Source organism: Chiloscyllium plagiosum, unplaced genomic scaffold (assembly GCF_037043375.1).
Source record: "Chiloscyllium plagiosum isolate Xiang-an unplaced genomic scaffold, Cpla_swu_hap1 HiC_scaffold_45, whole genome shotgun sequence".
In the NCBI taxonomy this organism is placed as follows: Eukaryota; Metazoa; Chordata; class Chondrichthyes; order Orectolobiformes; family Hemiscylliidae; genus Chiloscyllium; species Chiloscyllium plagiosum.
Window position 1 is genome coordinate 13,018,707 of NW_028270183.1, and position 22,582 is coordinate 13,041,288.

The following is a 22,582-nucleotide window of genomic DNA, read 5'->3' on the forward strand; positions in this document are numbered from 1 at the left end:
TGCCCATCACACACGGACTGGCTCTTTGTGAGAGCTACCCTTTGAGTCTCACACTGCTGTTCTTCACTGATTAACCATGGAAGTCACTCCTTCATGAAACATTTCCCTACCCTCTCGGACATGGCCATTGAATCTGCTTCCATCATGGTTGTGAGCGGAAGATTCCAGATCAGAGCAAACTCGCTGAGTAAGAACCAATCCTCTAAAGTCATGGCGTCATACAGCACACAAACAAACCTTTGGTCCAACCAGTCCAAACTAAACTAGTTCCACCTGCCTGCTCCTGGTCTGCATGCCTCCAAAACCTTCCTATTCATGTCCTTAGTGCCATTTAAACATTGTAACTGCACCCCCATCCACCACTTCCTCAAGAAGCTCATTCCACACACGAACCACTCTCTGTGTAAAAAATTGACCCCTTGGGTCTTTTTAAATTTCTCTCCTCTCACCTTAAAAATATGCTGCCTAGTCTTGAAATCCCCCACTGCAGGGAAAAGACACTTACCGTTGTTTTATCTCTGCATACCCCCATCTGGGTCCATAACCCCCAACTCCCATGACATACATTTTCTCTCATTATTCGCCCCTGTCGAAATAACCTGAACCCTCGTAATGACCCGTCCGTTCGCTCAAACTCTAACACGCTTAAGCCCAAGGTCTTTGACAGATCTTGTTGTTTTGAGACAAAATGTCACCATTGCTCACCTGACATAGCATTGGTGTTTCCACACAATAGCCGTTAACAGAAATGACTGGATTGCTGTTAAATTCTAGCTGGCTGCCTCTTATCACATCTCGAGCTAATTTGATCTTTTCTTGGCATGATGACACATTGCTATTTCTGTTTCAATGTCTGGTCTCTCAGTAGCATGCATGTTCATCTTGCTCCTGCCTCTAAGTTCAGCCGTATCTCTCTTGTTACATTTCACTCATTTTACTTATGTAAGATTTCATTAGCAGAGTACTCCCTCAATGCATGTTCCCTTCAGCTTGTATTATCACTGCGCACTTGTTTTTAAGGTAACAATTGTAATTAAACAGCGCTACGATATGTTCAAATCTGAATCTCGCGTTAACCCTTCAAGTTGGGAGATCTGATTCATCACTGGTCTCAATATGTTTCAATTTGCAATCTGACTTGGATACAGGGATAGAAGGTACTCTAGCCAAATTTAGCAGATGACACTAAAGTAAGCGGGAACATAAGCTGCATTGAACAAAAAAGAAATTTACAAATTGGTACGAGCAGGTTAGGTGAATGGGCCAAAATTTGGCAGCTGAAATTTTAAGAGTGACGTTATCCCTGTTGTTGGAGCAATAGGAAGGTAACTTATTATCAAAATGGAGAGAAACGACAGAGTACTTCGGTGCAGAGGGATCTGGGTGTCCTTCTGTATGAACCGCAGAAAGCTAGTATGCAGTTACAGCAGGTAATAAGGAAGGCAAGTGGGATTTTGGTATTCATTGCTAAAGGAGTAGAGTATACCAGTAGGAAGGTGTTGTTGCAACTGTACAAGGCATTAGGGAGACTGCACTGGAGAATTGCAGACAACTTTGGTCCCATTCCTTAAGGAGGGATATAGTTGCAATGGAGGCAGTTCAGAGGAGGTTCACTAGACCGATTCCCAAGATGGGTCTTACGAAGAGAGGTTGAGCAGTTTAGGCCTATTCTCGCTGGAGTTTACAGGAATGAGAGGAGAGCTGATTGAGGGGTGTAAAGGGGATTGACAAAGCAGACACAGAGAGATGGCTCCTCATCTGGGGTAAGCTAGAACGAGAGGTCATTGGCTTAAGATGAGGGAGAGCAAATTGAAAACAGAGATGAGGAGAAACCACTTCCCACAAATCTGTGGAATTCACTCCCCCAGAGTGCAGTGGATGCCATCGAGTGAATTTAAAGAGGAGGTAGACAGATTTTTAATCGGTAATGGGTTAAAGGGTTAGGGAGAGCGGGCAGGAACATGGAGTCGAGGCTGAGACGTGACAAGCCACGATCGTATCAAATACCAGAGCAGGCTGGAGGGGCTAAATGGCCGACTCTTGCTCCTAGTTCTACAAATAGAGTGAGTGAGTGGCCACGACAATGTCCATGAGGCACGGGGGGAAAGACGGGGAGGAAGGACTATCATGAGGACTGCCACCAAAGCGAAACTGTGCAACTCCTGAATGTAACCCCAAGCTGACAACATATTCCAGGGTGAACTACTCAGTAGCATGTACCGTCTTGATCAAATGATCTTCCATTTCTGGGGCAAGGTACCCTGTCGTGACTTAATTGGCACAGCATTTTAACGGGACATTCATTAGCTCTTAGCAGCATCTCACTGCGATCGCATGTTACAGTGACTGCTCTCCGAAAACAATTTGCTGTGCAATGATTGGTGGTTATCCTGAGAACATGATAAGCCTTTGTGGCAGAGCAGATTGGTCTGTAGATTGAGAGTGTGCAGGCTGTACCCACTGTGAAAGGGTACGGTTGGTATGTTCAAGACTCACTCTTGGGAGTTCGCACAAAATTCAGACTGACCCTCCAGTGGTGTGTGCCGTGAAAGTTAATGTGAGATGATGGCCCAACGCCCTGCTGCCCTCTCATTTGTTATCAAATATGCATTTTAAAGAAGGGTTCTCCTGGTCAATATTTATCCCTCAGGCAACATCAAAGATTACCTGGTCTTGTTAATATGGCGGGAGCTGGCTGTATGCAAATTGGCTGCCAGATTTCCTCATTTATAACCGTGATCCTTCAAAGAGTCGTCTAGCATGGAAACAGGCCCTTCAGCCCAACTCATCCATGCTGACCAATTTCCTAAACTGAGCTTGTCCATATCCCTCTAAACCCTTCCTATTCATATACCCATCCAGATGCCTTTTAAATGCTGTAATTGTACCGGCCTCCACTACTTCCTCTGTCAGCTCCTTCCATACACACACCCCCCTCTGCGTGAAAAAGTTCCCCTTCAGGTCCCTTTTAAATCTTGCCCCTCTCACCTTAAACCTACGCCCTCTAGTTTTGGACTCCTCCAACCCTGGGGAACGTGATCTTGGCTATTCACCCTATCCAATACCCCCCTGTGATTTTACAAACCTCTATGCAGTTACCCCTCAGCCTCCTACGTTCCAGTGAAACAACGTCCCAGCCTTCTCCTTGTAACTCAAACCTTGGTAACTTCCTTGTAAAACCTCTTTGCACCAATAAATACTTAATTGGCAGCAAAGTGCTTTGAAGCATCGAGTGTGAATGAGCAATCCTGTAAGAATGCAAATCTTTCTTTTTTTCTGTCTTTTCCTTTTTACAATTTCCAGCACTCCCGTTTCCTTTCAATTAAAGGAACGTCTAGAATTACAGACAATGTCTCATCAAAATTCAACATCGATTCCTTATTTGCATATTTGATGCTCTTAATTTCCAAAGCCCAGTTTTCTTGGCCTGTTTTCTACCAACACAGCTCCAGATTAATCATGTTATTCCTCTATCACCCCTGGTCCCTTCTGTTTCTCCACTTGGATGCCATTGAGGGGGGGTGGGGAATCTACCTCCAGCAGGTGAACTGCAACGATTCAAGATGGCAGCTCACCTCCACCAACTCAAGGGGCAACTAGGGACGGGCAGCAAATGCTGGCCACACCCACGTCCCACGGGTTAATAAAAATAACCCTGTCGGGAAACACAGGCACAGAAATTCAGCTGCACACAGTTTGTTTTGCAGGTGCTAATTGAGTGACTTAGCCCCCTAGTATGGCAGACATGAAACCTGTGTATATCTCTACCCTTCACCTTGCTGGTGAGTGGTCTAGATTTCCAGGGCTCCGCCCCTGAATTAGGAACTGGAACCTTTCTCATTTGTGAGTCAGGGGTTTAACACTTGGTTGAGTACCCCACCCCAGCCCCTCAATTTCAAAACTGGTTTAACCCGCGGCACATAGTATTGACTGATCGTGCTGCCACGGTCAATAAAGCAGACCTCCACTTCTTCAGAAGGCTCAGGAAATTCGGCACACCCACAAGGACTCTTAGCAATTTTTATAGATGCACCACAGAGAGCATCCTATCCGGATGCATCGCAGCGTGGTCTGGCATCTGTTCTGCCCAAGACTGCAAGAAATTACAGAGAATTGTAAGCGCAGTCCTGTGAATCACATACACCAGCCTCCCATCCACTGACTCCATCTATACACCCAGCTGCCTCGGGACAGCAGCCAATATCATCAAAGACCCCTCCCACCCTGGTTATAATCTCTTCCAACCTCTTCCATTGGGCAGAAGATACGAAATTTTGAAAAATCAACAGCTGCTGTTATGAATGCACCTATCATAAATTAGAGTCAATCTTTCTCTGCACCTTCTCTGTAGCTATAACACTATATTCTGCGCTCTGTTCTATTCCCCTGATGTACTTCTGTAAGGGGACAGCACGTAATAACAATACTTTTCACTGCATCTCGACACATTGTCTCGACACACGTGACAATGATAAATCAAGTAATATTCATAAATCCAATCCCCAGAGGATATTTGCAACACCTTGAACTCCCAAAGCCGAGCATCCTCCACCAACCTCGTCCCAGCCTTCTCTATGAATTTCCTATCTATTCCACCTTCCACCATCCCATGAGACCTGAGACATGTATCTCTGAGGCTTGATTATCCAGATGTAGGGCCCCAGCGCACAATAGAATCCGTGGAGCTTGTGGTTTAGGGATTGCACATTCTCCACTGATCTTGTTCCTGCGATATATTACTCTCAATCCCGGCAGCTTCCTGTTCTCCTGAAACCTCTTCACTAGCAGCATCGACAGGAGGAGATGTTTCCCCTTGGTGGGGGGGGGGGGGGGGGGGGGGGGGAGGGCATCTTTGACAAGGGGTGGGGGCGGGAGGTTCACAAGAAATGTGAGGAGAATCTCTCTCTCACCCGGAAGGTCATGGGAATCTGCAACTCACTGCCTGGAAGAGGCAGAAATCCTCATAACGTTGAAGAAATACTTTGACACTTCTGATGCCAAAGCACACAAGATTATGAGCCTCATTTCTACTGAAGGGCTTTTGCACGAAACGTTTATTTTCCTGCCCCTCGGATGCTGCCTGACTTGCTGTGCTTTTCCAGCACCACACTAACCTTGACACAAAATTATGAGCCAAGTGCTGGAAAATAGAACTTGATTTGTTCACTGGTTATTTTTGATACAATGAGTCTTTCCCTGTGCTGTAGATCCCTAAGGTTGATTGATCGATTGTCACATGTACCGAAGTACAGTGAAAAGCTTTGTTGGTGAGCAGTACAGGCAGATGACAGTAAGCAAGGACGTACAGATCAGAAAGGCTTAGACAGAGGTGTACAGGTTATATTTCACACGGCGTGTGCTGGACGAGATCAGCATTAGCAAGATCAGCATTATTTGAGGTTCAAGAGTCCATTCATCAGTCTAATAACGGCTGGGAAGAAGCTGTTCCTGAACCTGTTGGTGTGTGTGTTCAGGCTTCTGTATTTTCCCCCTGACGGAAGAGAACATTATCGGGGTGGGGGATGGGTCTTTAATGATGTTGGCAGCCTTTCTGCTGCAGAGAGAGGTGTAAATGGAGTCCAAGAATAGAAGGTTGGCTTCAGTGATGGTCTGGGCTGTGCACACCACCTTCTGCAGTTTCTCACACTCCTGGGCAGAGCAGCTGCCATACCAGGCCGTTGTACACCCAGACAGTTTGCTTTCAGTGGTGCACCTGTCGAAGTTGGTGAGGATCCTTCCAAACATGCCGAATTTCCTGAGCCGCCTGAGGAAGAAGAAGCCTTCTGTTGTGCCTCTTTGTGACTCTGCGGCTACGATTGCACTAACCGCAGCCTGACCGCGGGCCTGCCTTTCACCAGACCAACCTCAACCAAGGCGGAAAAAAAACTGTGAAAGCTGGAAAACGGGAATTGCTGGAAAAGCTGAGGAAGGGTCACCAGACCCGGAACGTCAACTCTGATTTCTCTCCACAGATGCTGTCGGACCAGCTGAGCTTTCCCAGCGACTTCTGTTTCTGCTTCATTGGCGTGAGACCTGAGACATGTATCTCTGAGGCTTGATTATCCAGATGTAGGGCCCCACCATATCATAGAAACCGTGGAGCTTGTGGTTCAGGGTTTGCACATTCTTTATTGATCTTATTCCTGCGATATATTATTCTCTTCCACTCTCCTGAAACCGCTTCACAGCTTTACCAGCCCATCATAGAATCCTGGCAGTGCAGCAAGAGGCTAGTCAGCCCATCGAGTCTAACCCCACCCTCTGAAGAGCATTCCATCCTGGCTCACTTTTCAGACTAGAAATGTTGATTTCTCTGTCTCTCTCCGACACGTTCTCCTGATATGTGGCTCAATCAGCATGTTGCAAATCTCCTGTGTTAGGTAGAAAATCCTAGGTTGATTCAATCTCCAAATTTGGTGCAGTCTCTTGGATGGGGTCTTGACACGCCAACAAGGGTAAAGATCCCAGCACATTTTCCGAAGAGGAGCAATGAAGAATCTCCTCGAACAAACAGCCCCTCCCTCCCAATCCCTATTTATCCGTAAGGCGACATCCCCAAACATTCCCATTGATCAGCTCAATGCCACACTACGGTGAGTGGAAACCCCCCCTTGCATCCAAATTGGCTACTGCATTCCCCACTTTACAGCAGTGGCTATCTCTGTGTTGCTGGTGAAGCGCTTTGGGACGTGCTGTTGTCACAAAAGGCGCCACAGAAATGCAAGTCTCTCTTTCTTTCTCTTTCACTGCAGTAGTCGCCACCGCTAGCTTCAGGAAGGTGGACATATCCAAGGTGCTGTGTATTAAATCTTCCAATTGACGGTTTCACAGTTATGACCAGCGTATGACATGACGTTTGAAAGCATGGGTGTAAAACAATACGCCTGGAAAGCTTGTTCTGTTTTCTTTTGATGTCCATTTAGCTAATTTTATGTTTCTATTTTCCAATTATGTTCACTGGGTCTCAGCATCAATTACACCCAATTAAGTTTTGACACCAGGTTAAGTATAGGGTAATTGGCAGACTACCCCATGACCCATTAAATGCTTTATCTCTCATTTTTGCAGAACATTTTCTGCTCTTGCGTTCTGGAATTTTCATATTCCGTGCTTGGAAGTGGACAGTCCTGTTCAAAAAAGAGGTATGGGGATAGGAAAATTTGTGTAGGATTCTCCCAGATCAGAGGAGGTGGATTCCAAAGAGTACAGAATCCCAACAGTGTGGAAACAGGCCCTTCAGCTCAACAAGTGCCCACTAATCCCTCCAAAGAGTAACCCACCCATACCCATTCTCCTCCCCTATATTTACCCCTGACTAATGCACCTAACCTACACATCCCTGAACACTATGGGCAATTCAGCACAGCCGATTCACCCTAACCTGCACAGCTTTAGACTGTGGGAGGAAACTGGAGCAAACCCACGCAGACATGGGGAGAATGTGCAAATTCCACACAGACAGTCGCTCGAGGCTGGAATCGAACCTGGGTCCCTGGTTCTGTGAGGCAGCAGTGCTAACCACTGAGCCACTGTGCTGCCCATAGGGTAGAGCCCATCCTGTCGTAGCTTATCCCAGCGCAAGTTGTGAATCCACTGGGATCCAGCCATCTTAAATCACTCAGTAGGCTAACACTAACGTGAGAAATCAGTCACCACTCTTAGTACCAAAATTAGATTTATTTCCAGAATGCAACATTTCATGCGTCTGCTTCCTCCCTAACCAATCTTTTCAGTGTCCCAACAGTCTCACTTTATATGTATTTAATCAGCGCTCTTCACTTGTTTATCCCTAACTTGGATAATATGATTGATATGCCATTAACAACACCTGCCAACTGACAGGAACACAGTTCAGGTGATTAAAGAGACAATTAGGAGCCTTTTTAAGACATGAATTCCTTATTTCCCAACAGCACAGGACAGCCGCTCTGTGCCTACACACGGGAAGGGCTTGGTCTGTGAAGCTGACCATCCCTTGATCAGTGACAGAGGAGCTCCAACAATGACCAGGTGAGAGGCTGCTGTTTGAAACACCTCTCACAAAGCGTGCTTCCTCTGTTTGACAGGCAGTAGCCAACTTCTTGAAAAGGCCACTCACTTGCCGAGAAAGTACCAGACTTTCAGTGGCACTCATCTGCTGCCAGTCGTCATCACGTCATGGTAGATGCTTAACCTTTTAGTCATGAGTAGAGTCTACACCAACTCCAACAGTACCACCCTCCTCTGCTGTGCCCCTGCCCCTGCCCCACACACAGGTATGTACATACGCCCACAGGCACACACACACGGACATACAGGCACATGCACACAGAAATGCACACACACACGCACATATGTACACACATACACTCCAGTGCACCCGAACACACACAAGTGTACACACACACATATACATATGCAGGTATACACACACACACACACACAGATGCATATATACACACACGGAGGTACATACATGCACACACACACACACATCCATGCACACAGACACACATGGATGGACACAAACATGCAGAGTTATAAACACACACATATGCACAGTTGCACACACACACACACACAGATACACACATGCACAGACACATACACATGCACAGACACACATATACATACCGATACACACATATACACATGGATGCATACATGTACACGCCGATACAAACACATGCACATACATACCCATATACACCACCACACACACTGCCACACGCACGGACACACACACACACATATATGTACAGGTACACTCACGTGCACACAGACACACCATAGATAGATTAGTCAGCACAGGGCCAATAGGCAGGTGACCAGCTTTCTCTCTCTGTGTAGGCCTTACTCCCTCCTGAGACTCAGACATCCACTTCCTGCTTGAACAAGCCTTCCATCTGACCAGAACTGCTGGGCACACGTTGCTATTGGTCAATAAGATCAAAGCCTAGCCTGAGTGACAGTGACCACGACATATCATCGATTGTTGTACAAACCTATCTGGCTCACTGATTGCCTTTAGGGAAGGAAATCTGCCACCTTTACCTGGTCTGGCCCACGTGTGACTCCACATCCTCAGCAATATGAGTGCCTCTTACTGCCCTCTGAAATGGCCTGATAGGCCACCCATTTGAAGGGCAGTTAGGGATAGTAACAAATGCTAATCTTGCCAGTGATGCCCACTTTCCATGAGAAAGTAAAGGATGATGCCAGCATTCCCCCACCCCCGATCTCTGCCCCTTACCAAGGAGAGAAAGCAGAGATGGTGTGAGTGAAGGTTTCTGTACAGAGGAGAGAATAGGCAGAAAGCAGAGGAAAAGGCAGTTGGTGGGGTGGCATGGCAGCTTGGTGGTTAGCACTGCTGCCTCACAGCACCAGGGACCCGGGTTCAATTCCTGCCTTGGATGACTGTCTGTGTGGAGTATGCAGATTCTCTCCGGGTTCTCCGGTTTCCTCCCACAGTCCAAGGATGTACGGGTTAGGGTGGATTAGCCAGGCTAAATTGCTCCATGGTGTCCAAGGGTGTGCTGGTTAGGTGGGTTTGCCACGGGGAACACAGGGTTACAGGGAAGTGGAGCGGGTCTGGGTGGAATGCTCTTCGGGGGGTCGGTGTAGACTCGATGAGTCAAATGGCCTACTTCCACACTGTGGGGTTTCTATGTTTGGGCCTCAACTGCTTTCTGTGGTAACGAATTCTACAGGCTCACCATTCTCAGGCAAAAATATTTCTCATCTCCGTCCATAATGTCCTACTCCATATCATGAGACTGTGACCCCTGACTCTGCATTCCTTGGTCATTGGGAACATCCTTCCGCATCTACCCTGTGTGGTACTATTAGAAAGTTATGGGTTTCTATGAGCGTCCCCCTGTCAGTATTCTAAACTCCCAGTAAGTATAGTTCAGTTCGCTCTGAATTTGACTCTCTCTTCACATTTCAACCTTCGAGGAGTCAGTCTGATAAATCTGCTGAACTCCCTCCATCTCCTGAACATTCTTGCCTAGACAAGGAAACCAAAACTGCAAACACAATCCTCTGGGTGTGGTCACTGTGGTCAAGCAGCAAGACATCTCTGCTTGAATCCTTACTCAATCCCCAGAGAAATTTTCAGCGCAGTTTATAATCAATGAACTCAAAAGCTTCGCATACCCTGATGTGAATAATGCCAATGGAGCTCCCTTACCTCCTTCTTCCTGGTTTGCGAAGGACAACTTCACAGTTCCACCTCTCTGCTGTTGGCTACAGAAAGCCAACAGTATGGAAACAGGCCATTCGGCCCAACAAGTCCACACCAACCCACCGAAGAGTCACCCACCCAGACCCATTCCCGTACCCTATTACTCTACATTTAGCCCTGACTAAGGCACCTAACCTGCACACCCCTGGACACTATGGGTAATTTAGCATGACCAATTCACCCTAACCTGCACATCCCTGGACGCTATGGGTAATTTAGCATGACCAATTCACCCTAACCTGCACATCCCTAGGCACTATGGGTAATTTCAACGAGGTAAAAACAATGACTGCAGATGCTGGAAACCAGATTCTGGATCAGTGGTGCTGGAAGAGCACAGTAGTTCAGGCAGCATCCGATGAGCAGCAAAATCGACGTTTCGGGGAAAAGCCCTTCATCAGGAATAAAGGCAGAGAGCCTGAAGCGTGGAGAGATAAGCTAGAGGAGGGTGGGGGTGGGGAGAAAGTAGCATAGACTACAATAGTTGAGTGGGGGAGGAGATGAAGGTGATAGGTCAGGGAGGAGAGGGTGGAGTGGATAGGTGGAAAAGGAGCTAGGCAGGTAGGACAAGTCCGGACAGGTCAAGGGGACAGTGCGGGCTGGAAGTTTGAAACTAGGATGAGGTGGGGGAAGGGGAAATGAGGAAGCTGTTGAAGTCCACATTGATGCCCTGGGATTGAAGTGTTCCGAGGCGGAAGATGAGGCGTTCTTCCTCCAGGCGTCTGGTGGTGGGGGAGCAGCGGTGAAGGAGGCCCATGACCTCCATGTCCTCGGCAGAGTGGGAGGGGGAGTTGAAATGTTGGGCCACGGGGCTGTGTGGTTGATTGGTGCGGGTGTCTCGGAGATGTTCCCTAAAGCGCTCCAGGAAGGGGAGGGAGGTGTCAGAGATGGTCCAGGTAAATTTAAGGTCAGGGTGGAATGTGTTGGTGAAGTTGATGAATTACTCAACCTCCTCGCGGGAGCACGAGGTGGCGCCAATGCAGTCATCAATGTAGTGGAGGAAGAGGTGGGGAGTGGTGCCGGTGTAATTACGGAAGATGAACTGTTCTACGTAGCCAACAAAGAGACAGGCATAGCTGGGGCCCGTACATGTGCCCATGGCTACCCCTTTGGTCTGGAGGAAGTGGGAGGATTCAAAGGAGAAATTGTTAAGGGTGAGGACCAGTTCGGCCAAACGAATGAGAGTGTCGGTGGAAGGGTACTGTTGGGGATGTCTGGAGAGGAAAAAACGGAGGGCTTGGAGGCCCTGGTCATGGCGGATGGAGGTGTAGAGGGGTTGGATATCCATAGTGAAGATGAGGCGTTGGAGACCGGGGAAACGGAAGTCCACTTCCGACCCCACCAGCGCCACTCACCTGCATTCTGCTGACACGCCCCCCACAGACCCCACTGTCACTATCCCCAGCCCCCAGAACCCCGAGGGGAATACTACCCCTGCTCATGCCTCCATCTGCCATAACCAGGGCCTCCAAGCCCTCCGTTTCTTCCTCTCCAGACGTCCCCAACAGTACCCTTCCACCGACACTCTCATTCGTTTGGCCGAACTGGTCCTCACCCTTAACAATTTCTCCTTTGAATCCTCCCACTTCCTCCAGACCAAAGGGGTAGCCATGGGCACACGTATGGGCCCCAGCTATGCCTGTCTCTTTGTTGGCTACGTAGAACAGTTGATCTTCCGTAATTACACCGGCACCACTCCCCACCTCTTCCTCCGCTACATTGATGACTGCATTGGCGCCACCTCGTGCTCCCGCGAGGATGTTGAGTAATTCATCAACTTCACCAACACATTCCACCCTGACCTTAAATTTACCTGGACCATCTCTGACACCTCCCTCCCCTTCCTGGACCTCTCCATCTCCATTAGTGACGACCGACTTGACACTGACATTTTTTACAAACCCACCGACTCCCACAGCTACCTGGATTACACCTCTTCCCACCCTACCTCTTGCAAAGATGCCATCCCGTATTCCCAATTCCTCCGCCTCTGCCGTATCTGCTCCCAGGAGGACCAGTTCCACCATAGGACACACCAGATGGCCTCCTTCTTTAGAGACCGCAATTTCCCTTCCCAGGTGGTTAAAGATGCCCTCCAACACATCTCGTCCACATCCCGCACCTCCACCCTCAGACCCCACCCCTCCAACCGTAACAAGGACAGAACGCCCCTGGTGCTCACCTTCCACCCTACAAACCTCCGCATAAACCAAATCATCCGCCGACATTTCCGCCACCTCCAAACAGACCCCACCACCAGGGATATATTTCCCTCCCCACCCCTTTCCGCCTTCCGCAAAGACTGTTCCCTCCGTGACTACCTGGTCAGGTCCACGCCCCCCTACGACCCACCCTCCCATCCTGGCACTTTCCCCTGCCACCGCAGGAACTGTAAAACCTGTGCCCACACCTCCTCCCTCACCTCTATCCAAGGCCCTAAAGGAGCCTTCCACATCCATCAAAGTTTTACCTGCACATCCACTAATATCATTTATTGTATCCATTGCTCCCGATGTGGTCTCCTCTACATTGGGGAGACTGGGCGCCTCCTAGCAGAGCGCTTTAGGGAACATCTCCGGGACACCCGCACCAATCAACCACACCGCTCCATGGCCCAACATTTCAACTCCCCCTCCCACTCTGCCGAGGACATGGAGGTCCTGGGCCTCCTTCACCGCCGCTCCCTCACCACCAGACGCCTGGAGGAAGAACGCCTCATCTTCCGCCTCGGAACACTTCAACCCCAGGGCATCAATGTGGACTTCAACAGTTTCCTCATTTCCCCTTCCCCCACCTCATCCTAGTTTCAAACTTCCAGCCCGCACTGTCCCCTTGACCTGTCCGGACTTGTCCTACCTGCCTATCTCCTTTTCCACCTATCCACTCCACCCTCTCCTCCCTGACCTATCACCTTCATCTCCTCCCCCACTCATCCATTGTACTCTATGCTACTTTCTCCCCACCCCCACCCTCCTCTAGCTTATCTCTCCACGCTTCAGGCTCACTGCCTTTATTCCTGATGAAGGGCTTTTCCCGAAACGTCGATTTTGCTGCTCATCGGATGCTGCCTGAATTGCTGTGCTCTTCCAGCACCACTGATCCAGACTATGGGTAATTTAGCATGGCCAATCCACCCTAACCTGCACACCCCTGAACACTATGGGTAATTTAGCATGGCCAATCCACCCTAACCTGCCTATCCCTGAACACTATGAGCAATTTAGCATGGCCAATCCACCCTAACCTACACATCCCTGAACACTATGGGCAATTTCCCATGGCCATTCCACCCTAGCCCACACAGACATGGGGAGAACGTGCAGACCCCCACACAGACAGTCGCCCGAGGCTGGAATTGAACCCAGGTCCCTGGCGCTGTAAGGCAGCAGTGCCAACCACTGAGCCACCGTGACACCCTCTTCAAAGTTAATTCTGACTGGTGGGATCCTCTCGCTTTTGCGGCCCTTTCACCAGAATTCAAGAAAATGCCAGTCCTTCCGTTGACAACGCTGCTGTCTCCAGCCTCCATCACTCTGACAAACCCACTGGCCCTTCCTCGAAGTAATGCGTTAGACTCAGGTGCAACGCTCTCTCGAATTCTCGCGAAACATCAGGAAGCCACCTTTTATTTCATTCTTTCACGGGATGTGAAGAGGCCAACTATTCCTTGCCCTTCCTAAATTGCCTTTGGGGGTTGGGGGAGGGGGTAGTGAGTCGGAAAGCGTGGCGCCGGAACAAGCACAGCAGGTCAGGCGGCACCCGAGGAGAGGTTGTATCGATGTTTCAGGTACAAGGCCTTCGTCAGGAATTTGGAGGGGGGTGGCATCCTATCGACGTTCCCTCCACCCCCCCCTTTCCCGATGAAGGGTTTACATATTTTTTGACTGTGGCTCCCCAGCATCTGCGATCCTCACTTTCTCCCAGTTTGAGAAGAATCATCTTCTTGAAACCATACACTCCTTGCGGTAGAGCCACACCTGTCATTGTTTAGATTAGATTCCCTCCAGTCTGGAAACAGGCCACTCAGCCCAGAATGCCCACACCAACCCTCTGAACAGTAACCAACCCATGCCCAATCCCCTACCCTGTATTTACCCTTGACTGATACACCTAACACTAAATGGCAAATTAGCATGGCCATTCCACCCTAACCTGCACATCCCTGGGCGTTATGGGGGATTTAGCACACTCTGCCTCTATTCCTGATGAAGGGCTTTTACCTGAAACGTCGATTTTCCTGCTCCTCGGATGCTGCCTGAACTGCTGTGCTTTTCCAGCACCACTCTAATCTAGAATCTGGTTTCCAGCATCTGCAGCCCTTGTTTTTACCTAGTAATTTAGCATGGCCAATGCACCCTAACCTGCACACCCCTGAACACTATGGGGCAATTTAGCATGGCCAATCCACCGTAACCTACACATCCCTGGGCACTATGAGTAATTTAGCATGGCCGATCCACCCTAACCTGCACACCCCTGAACACTATGGGGTAATTTAGCATGGCCAATCCACCCTAACCTGCACATCCCTGGGCACTATGAGTAATTTAGCATGGCCGATCCACCCTAACCTGCACACCCCTGAACACTATGGGTAATTTAGCATGGCCAATCCACCATAACCTATACATCCCTGGGCATTATGAGTAATTTAGCATGGCCAACCCACCCTAACCTACACATCCCTGCGCACTATGAGTAATTTAGCATGGCCAACCCACCCTAACCTACACATCTTTGGACTGTGGGAGAAAATCCACGCAGACACAGGGAGAATGTGCAAACTCCACACAGACAGTCACCCGACACTGGAATCAAACCCAGGCCCCTGATGCTGCGAGACAGCAGTGCTAACCACTGAGCCACAATGCTGCCCACTTGTTAGGGAGGGAGTATCAAGATTTTGACCCAGTTAAGATAGTCTTACCAGACCCCAGGATCGCTGTCCCATACAACTGGTGGTGAGTTTAACCAGAGCGTCACCACGCCTCAGGCAAAGGGAAAGGTTGAGAAGGAGGATTCCTCATGGTAATATCAGCCGGGGCAGGGATTGAACCCGTGGTGTTGGGATCACCCTGCCTCTCAAGTCAACCGTCCAGCCAACTAAGCTAAACCAATCCCCAGAACCATGTGAAGGAACAGTGATACATTTCCAAGTCAGGATAGTGAGTGGCTCAAAGGGGAATTTGCAGAGGCCTGGTGTTTCCATGTACCTGCTTCCCCTTGGCCGTTCTCAGTGGTAACTATTGTCAGTTTGGAAGGTGCTGTCCAAGGAGCCTCACTGAGTTGCTGCAGTGCATCTCATAGTTGGTAGCCACTTCTGGTGCTGAGCATTGGTAGTGGAGGGGGTGAAGGTTGGATACGGTGCCAATCGAATGAGTTGCTTTGTCCTCGGCAGTGTTGAGCTTATTGAGTGTGCTATTGGATCAACGCTCATCCAGGGCAAGTGGGGAGTATTCCGTCACACCCCTGACTTGGAGAGGGTGCACAGGCTTTGGGGAGTGAAGAATTTCCAGTCTCTGACCTGCTATATCAGCCAGAGTCCTTATATGGGCTGATCCCCCAGTTCACTCTCTGACCGTGGTAACCCTCATGGGGGATTCAGTGACGGTAATGCCCAATGAAGGCCATGGGGCGATAGATTGATTTTGTCTTGTCGGAGATGGTCATTGCCTGGTAAATAAATGATGCATATGTTACTTGTCACTTATCAAGTCTCACCTGCATATTGTCCTGCCTCATCTCCAGATTAGAGAACAGACTTTCTACCATCACATCTACTTCTTTAGCAGGTGCTTAGTGAGAGATATATCTCCCCCTCTTTGTGCTCCCTCAGCTTTGAGTACTTTTCCTTCAAATTGCATTTGGAGACAAGAAACACTATTTCCAAAAGCATCAATTCCTGGCACTTTGTGGAGTTTGTCTCCCCCTCCTGGCATCTTCCATCACTTTATATTTCATTGTTTCATGGGATGTCGGTGGAAGGGGGGGGGCACTGGAATTTGTTGTTTCTTCCTAATTGACTTTGAGAAGGTGGTGATGAGTCACCTTCTCAAAACTATGCAGTCACCCACCGACTAAAATCAATGATTTCCCTTCCCCTCCTTACAGTGCGATCCCACCTTCGATTCCAGCTGCCAACTGTAGCATCCCTTTGTGAGGAAGCTGATTGAAATCCACTTTTGGAAATGCAAGTAGATCACCCACATACTGTCTTCCTTCCTTCTATTCACGTGCAGGATGTGGGTGCTGCTGGCCAGGCTACCCCTAATTGCCCCAGAGTGTTGATCCATTTTCTTGAGTCACCTCAATCCTTTGATGTTGGCATGCAGTTAGGAAGGAAGTTCCAGGATTTTGACCCAGTGACAATGAAGGTATACGGCGATGTTGTTCAAGGCCAGATGTTGCATAGCTTAGATGCAAGACTGTTGATGGTGGTGTTCCCATGAACCTGATAGTCCTGGTACTTCCAGATTGTACTGGTCACAGGTTAGGATTAGGGTTGACTCTAAGGAGCCTGGGGGATTTGTAGATAGTCTGCACTGCTGCCCCTGTGCATTGGTGATGGAGTGAGAGTCAATGTTGAACATGGTGGATGTGGTGCCAATCAAGAGGGCTGTTTTGGCCTGGATGATGTCAATCTTTTCCAGTGTTGCTAGAGCTGCCACTTCCTTCAGAGAATTTAGGGTGGTTGGGCAGATGAATCCTTGCCTTCCTCAGTCCTTCTGAGCGCGCCATTTTGAATCCTGCATCTCTGGCTGCACCTTAACTGTCGTACCTCGGACTCATTGCACCTTTCTTCACCTTACTGGTCACAACTTCAGTCGTGTTCTACTTCCCTCACGCACGTTTAACCCAAAGTTGTCAACCCGCATTCAGATGTGAAACATGTTGCTGTGAATTAAACGCCTGTTAAGTGCCGGTCTTACCTGCCTGGGCAGGATGTTACCCTCTTGAGAAACTGGCAATGGTTTCAGGTCCTAGTCCAGGTTCTTGAGCCTAAAATCGAGGTTAATACTTCCGCGCAGTGCTGAGGGAATACCACACTGTCTTAGCTGCCGTCTTTCAGGTGAGATGGTGTGAGGAAAAACCTGCCCAACAAATGAAAGATAAGAACTAGGACATAGAACAGTACAGCACAGGAATAGGCCCTCCAAGCCTGTGCTGACACATTTTGCCCTTCCATACTAAAACTGTCTTCACTTACAGGATCTGTCTCCCTCTATTCCCTTCGTATTCATGTATCCGTGTTTTTTGAACGCTGCTATTGTATCTGCTTCGACCACCTCCTCTGGAAGCTTCGACCACCTCCTCCAGGCACTCACCACCCTTTGTGTGAAAATCTCGCCTCAGACATATCTTTCAAACTAACCCCCCCTAACCCCCCCGCCACCCTATGAACTGGTATTCCTTATTAATTGACCCCTCCACCCCGGGAAAAAAGCCTCACACTTTCCACTCTATCCATCTTATAAACTTCTATCAGATCACCCCCTCAACCTCCTGCGTTCCAGTGAAAACAAACCCAGTCTATCCATCGCTAAACCCCCCCATAGCAGGCAACATCCTGGTAAACCTCTTCTGTACCCTCTCCAAAGCATCCACTACCTTCTGGTAATGTGGTGACTAGAATTGTATGCAGTATTCCAAGTGTGGCCTAACTAAATTTCTATAAAGCTGCAGCATAACTTGTCTATCCTTATATTCAATGCCCCTGCCAATGAAGGCAAGCACGCCATAGGCCTTTTTTAGTATAAATCCCCACAGCATTACTTGCAATTCTCTTGACAATAGTTTCCACTGTACCTTTGTATTTACAAGAGGATCTGCACACTTAATTGGCTTAGAATTTCACAAGCTTTGAAGGGTTTTAGAATCGTAAAAGACACAATGTGAATGTGAGTCCGTATTTCTTTGATTAAATGAAATGAATTAGACTAAAACAACTATCAAAGCTTCAAATTTGGTCCAGTAATTTCAGAATGGCTTTGATTCAGACTGGTGCGCAATCTAATTTAGTGGGGAGCCACAGATGGGAATATTTACAGGTTTACACTGAGCTATTGAAAGACAATAGAGTGAGGTTCTGGTGGAAGAATGACTTGCATTAAAATGTGACTATTTGAGGCCGCTGCTTGTTCATTGTCACAAGGGTGCTGTGACTCAGCAATGACGCATTGCTTTCCTGGAGAGCAGACAAATTGCTATGTCAACGCTCAGGTAATCCAAGCTGAAACAAACAGATCCAATTAACGTTATACAACAACAAAAAAAACAGAAATGGATGGAGAAACTCGGCAGGTCTGGCAGCACCTGTGGCTGCACTTAGATTCCATCCCTGACTGCCTCAAGATTTTGGTGGTCTTTCTCGATGGCTGTCTGGGTTATTGCAGAGGGCTGAAAGAGTCAACAATGTAGTGTGAGACCAGGTGCAAAGTGATGCAGTTGGTTTCATTGGCAAGCTCCTGGCCAATTTTATTGTCACTGTGTGTTGTTTTCCCTGTCACCTCCCTGCACATTACAAAATGTTATTCATGGCACGACTATTGTAGCGGAGTCTGAATTTGTGATGCCCAGACTGTTCATCTTCTCTCGCACAGCTAATTGATGTTCACTCAGGTACTGTGGCAACATGTACATGCACAGCATAGTGCTATAAATAGATGAGGGCTCCAATTATTTTTTTTTCCATCACATGCCTGACCAGGAATCTCTCTATTTTTGCCATCGGCATGGGTGCATGGATTTACTGGCTGATGTGGCCGTGTATTGAATATGCTTAGAGGCCAAGACAGTACCCACTGCACCACAAGATCCCCACTTTAACAAGATGCCTCATTTTCAAAGTTTTCAGACATTTCCTAAGGGATCCCCTCATGTAGCCTCATGTTTAAACTGTTTGTAAAGGACCTCGGTTCGTTTCCCACGTCCTCTCCTTACACACTGTGGTCATCCAAGGCAGATAATTCCAAGGCAGAAGTGGGTACCGCAGATGCTGGAGATTAGAGTCAAGATGAGAATGGGGCTGGAAAAGCACAGCAGGTCAGGCAGCATCCGAGGAGCAGGAAAATTGACGTTTCAGGCAAAGCCCTTCATCAGGAATCTTTTAATAAAATGATTCCTGATGAAGGGCTTTTGCCCAAAACATTGATTTTCCTGCTCCTCGGATGCTGCCTGACCTGCTGTGCTTTTCCAGCACCACTCTCATCTTGATCCAGATAATTCCAAGCCCATTCCCACTCTGAGCTAGAAGCTAAGGCAGCTTAAGATTTATTCCGTAACCTGCTGTGATCCGAACTAGCCAAGACGAATTGTTCTTTCATCATGTTGGGTCCAACGCTGTTTCTCCCGAACCGGATGATGTTACAGGATGTGGTATTATCTCATTGGGAAGACAGTGATAGATGAGTGATAGTGGACTTTCTGTTTTGCTTGGGTCAGTACCAGCATAATACATTTCCAAATTAATCAGCTGACAGTGAGGATGGGTGGAGAGGAGATGTTTGTGCAGATCAACAGCAGCAGAGACTGATCTGACTGAATGGCTACTGCTGTAAAATGTCTAAGCACGTTTGTCCAACCACCCATGAGATTATCCATTAACTCACCAACAATCGCAGTCCCAAACTGAACATTAAGGAATGCTGTTGAGTGCTGTCTTCACTCAGAACACCTGCCTTGCTAGTATCAAGGATTATGTTTGGGCCCCCACTATCCCCAGTGCTGTGGTCAACTGTGGTATTGGCGAAATGGGTGGCACGGTGGGCTCAGTGGTCAGCACTGCTGCTTCACGGCACCAGGGACCCGGGTTCGATCCCAGTCTCGGGTGACTGCCTGTGTGGAGTTTGCACACTCTCCCTATTTCTGTGTGGGTTTCCTCTGGGTGCCCCAGTTCCCTCCCTCCCACAGCCCAAAGACGTGCCAGGTTAGGGTGGATTATAGCCATGCAGAAATTGCCCCAGTGATGTGGTCTGGTAAATGCGGGTTCGGTCTGGATGACACACTCTTTGGAGAGTTAGTGCAGACTTGATGGGCTGAATGGCATCTTTCTGCACTTTAGGGATTCTATAAAGAATTGGGAGATCTGTCTGCAAGCTTTAGGGGATGTACATATGAAAAAAAGGTTCATAGAGCAATGAAGAGGGTGGGTATAGCCAATCTGTTTTCTCTAAGCAATCCTGCAGCGATACAGCCAATAGATGCTGCTAGTCAAACTTATGGTTCTCATGTTTCCAATATCACAACTTTCCTTAAAAAAAACACAATAATTCGTAGAACGTGGATGTCACTTACAGTCATAGAGTCACAGAGATGTACAGCATGTAAACGGTCCAACTCATCCCTTCAGTCCACCTAATCTAGTCCCACCTGCCAGCACTTGGCCCATATCCCTCCAAACCCTTCCTATTCATATACCCGTCCAGATGCCTTTTAAATGTTGTAATTGTACCAGCCTCCACCACTACCTCTGGCAGCTCATTCCATACACACACCGCACTCTGTGAAAAAATTGCCTCTTAGGTCTCTTTTAAATCTTTACCCTCTCAACCTAAACGTATACCCTCTAGTTCTGGACTCTCCCACCCCAGGGAAAAGACTTTGTCATGCCCCTCATGATTTTATAAACCTCTTTAAGGTCACTCCTCAACCTCCAATGCTCCAGGGAAAACAGCCCCAGCCTATTCAGCCTCTCCCTATAGCTCAAATCCTCCAACCCTGGAAACATCCTTGTAAATCTTTTCTGAACCCTTTCAGGTTTCACAACATCTTTCCAATAGGAAGGAGACCACAATTACACGCAATATTCCAAAAGCCTCCCAACTCCAAAACTCAATACTCTGACCAATAAAGGAAAGCGTACTAAACGCCTTCTTCACTATCCTATCGACCTGCAACGCTACTTTCAAGGAGCTATGAGCCTGCACTCCAAGGTCTCTTTGTTTAGCAACACTCCCTAAGACCTTACCATTAAGTGTATAAGTCCTCCTAAGATTTGCTTTCCCAAAATACAGCACCTCGCATTTATCTAAATTAAACTCCATCTGCCACTTCTCAGCCCATTGGCCCATCTGATCAAGATCCCGCTGTAATCTGAGGTAATCCTCTTCATTGTCCACTACACCTCCAATTTTGGTGTCATCTGCAAACTGACTAACTCTACCGATATGCTCACATCCAAATCATTTATATAAATGACGAAAAGTAGTGGACCCAGCACTGATCCTTGTGGCACTCCACTGGTCACAGGCCTCCAGTCTGAAAAGCAATCCTCCACCACCACCCTCTGTCTTCTACCTTTGAGCCAGTTCTGTATCCAAATGGCTAGTTCTCCCTGTGTTCTGTGAGATCTAACCTTGCTAGTCGAAAATAAATAAAATTACAGATTCAACATTGCAGTCTTTATAAAGTATAAAAATAAATAAGATTCAACAGTGAAGTTGTTATAAAGTAGAAAGATAAAAATATAGATTTGCAAGTTCAATGTTGCAGTCTTTATAATGTATAAAATTAGATAATGTTACAGGTTCAGCATTAAAGTCTTTATAAAGTAGAAAATTAACGAAATAGGGTTGCAAGTTCAACATTGTAGTTGTTTTAAAGTAGAGAAATAAACTTACAAGTTCAACACTAAGTGCTGGTCTATATGTAATGTATATTTCTGTGTGCTGTGTGTGTGAGAGAGAAGTGGTCGAAGATCTGATTCACACCCAAGCAGCCCTCTCTCTCTGTCCACCAGGTTCTCTCCGATCACCATCGAGGGCATGACGAGCCTCGCTGGCGTCAACCTCTCCGGCCCAGCGGGCACCGGCTGGTGCATCTTTGTGTACAATCTCTCCCCAGAGGCGGACGAGAGCGTCCTGTGGCAGCTGTTCGGGCCCTTTGGTGCGGTCACCAATGTCAAGGTCATCCGTGATTTCAACACCAACAAGTGCAAAGGCTTCGGCTTCGTCACCATGACCAACTACGACGAGGCAGCGATGGCAATCGCCAGCCTGAATGGCTACCGCCTGGGCGACCGAGTGCTACAGGTGTCCTTCAAGACCAGCAAGACCCACAAATCATGAAGGCAGAGTGAGAGAAAGAGAGAAAGAGAGAGAGAGAGAGAGAGATAGAGAGAGAGAGTGTGAGAGTGAGAGAGAGAGAGAGAGAGAGAGAGAGAAAATAAAACACAGGAACACCCTCCGCAACAGAAACAACAACAAAAAAACACACACACACACACAAAAGTAAGGAAAAATAATCAGTAGGCCATCAAACTTACAAACACATAACACAGACACACACTCTCAAACACAAAACACAACACCCAAGCGCACACACATGCACAAAACACAACACAAAACACATTCACACATA

The 22,582-nt window shown here is 47.9% G+C and overlaps 1 protein-coding gene across 3 annotated transcripts in view; it reads left to right on the forward strand.

Annotated features, from left to right (window-relative positions):
* The window catches only part of LOC122552223 (ELAV-like protein 2), a 174,548-nt gene extending 152,169 nt beyond the window's left edge, over positions 1-22,379 (forward strand). For 2 of the 3 annotated variants that reach the window (XM_043694865.2, XM_043694866.2), the window contains exon 7: positions 21,942-22,379. In XM_043694865.2, coding sequence (XP_043550800.1) covers positions 21,942-22,290 — 349 coding nt within the window. In that variant the 3' untranslated portion in view covers positions 22,291-22,379. The remainder of the gene's footprint in view (positions 1-21,941) is intronic. The other variant, XM_043694867.2, reaches the window with a different exon arrangement.
* The last annotated feature ends 203 nt before the right edge of the window (positions 22,380-22,582 follow it).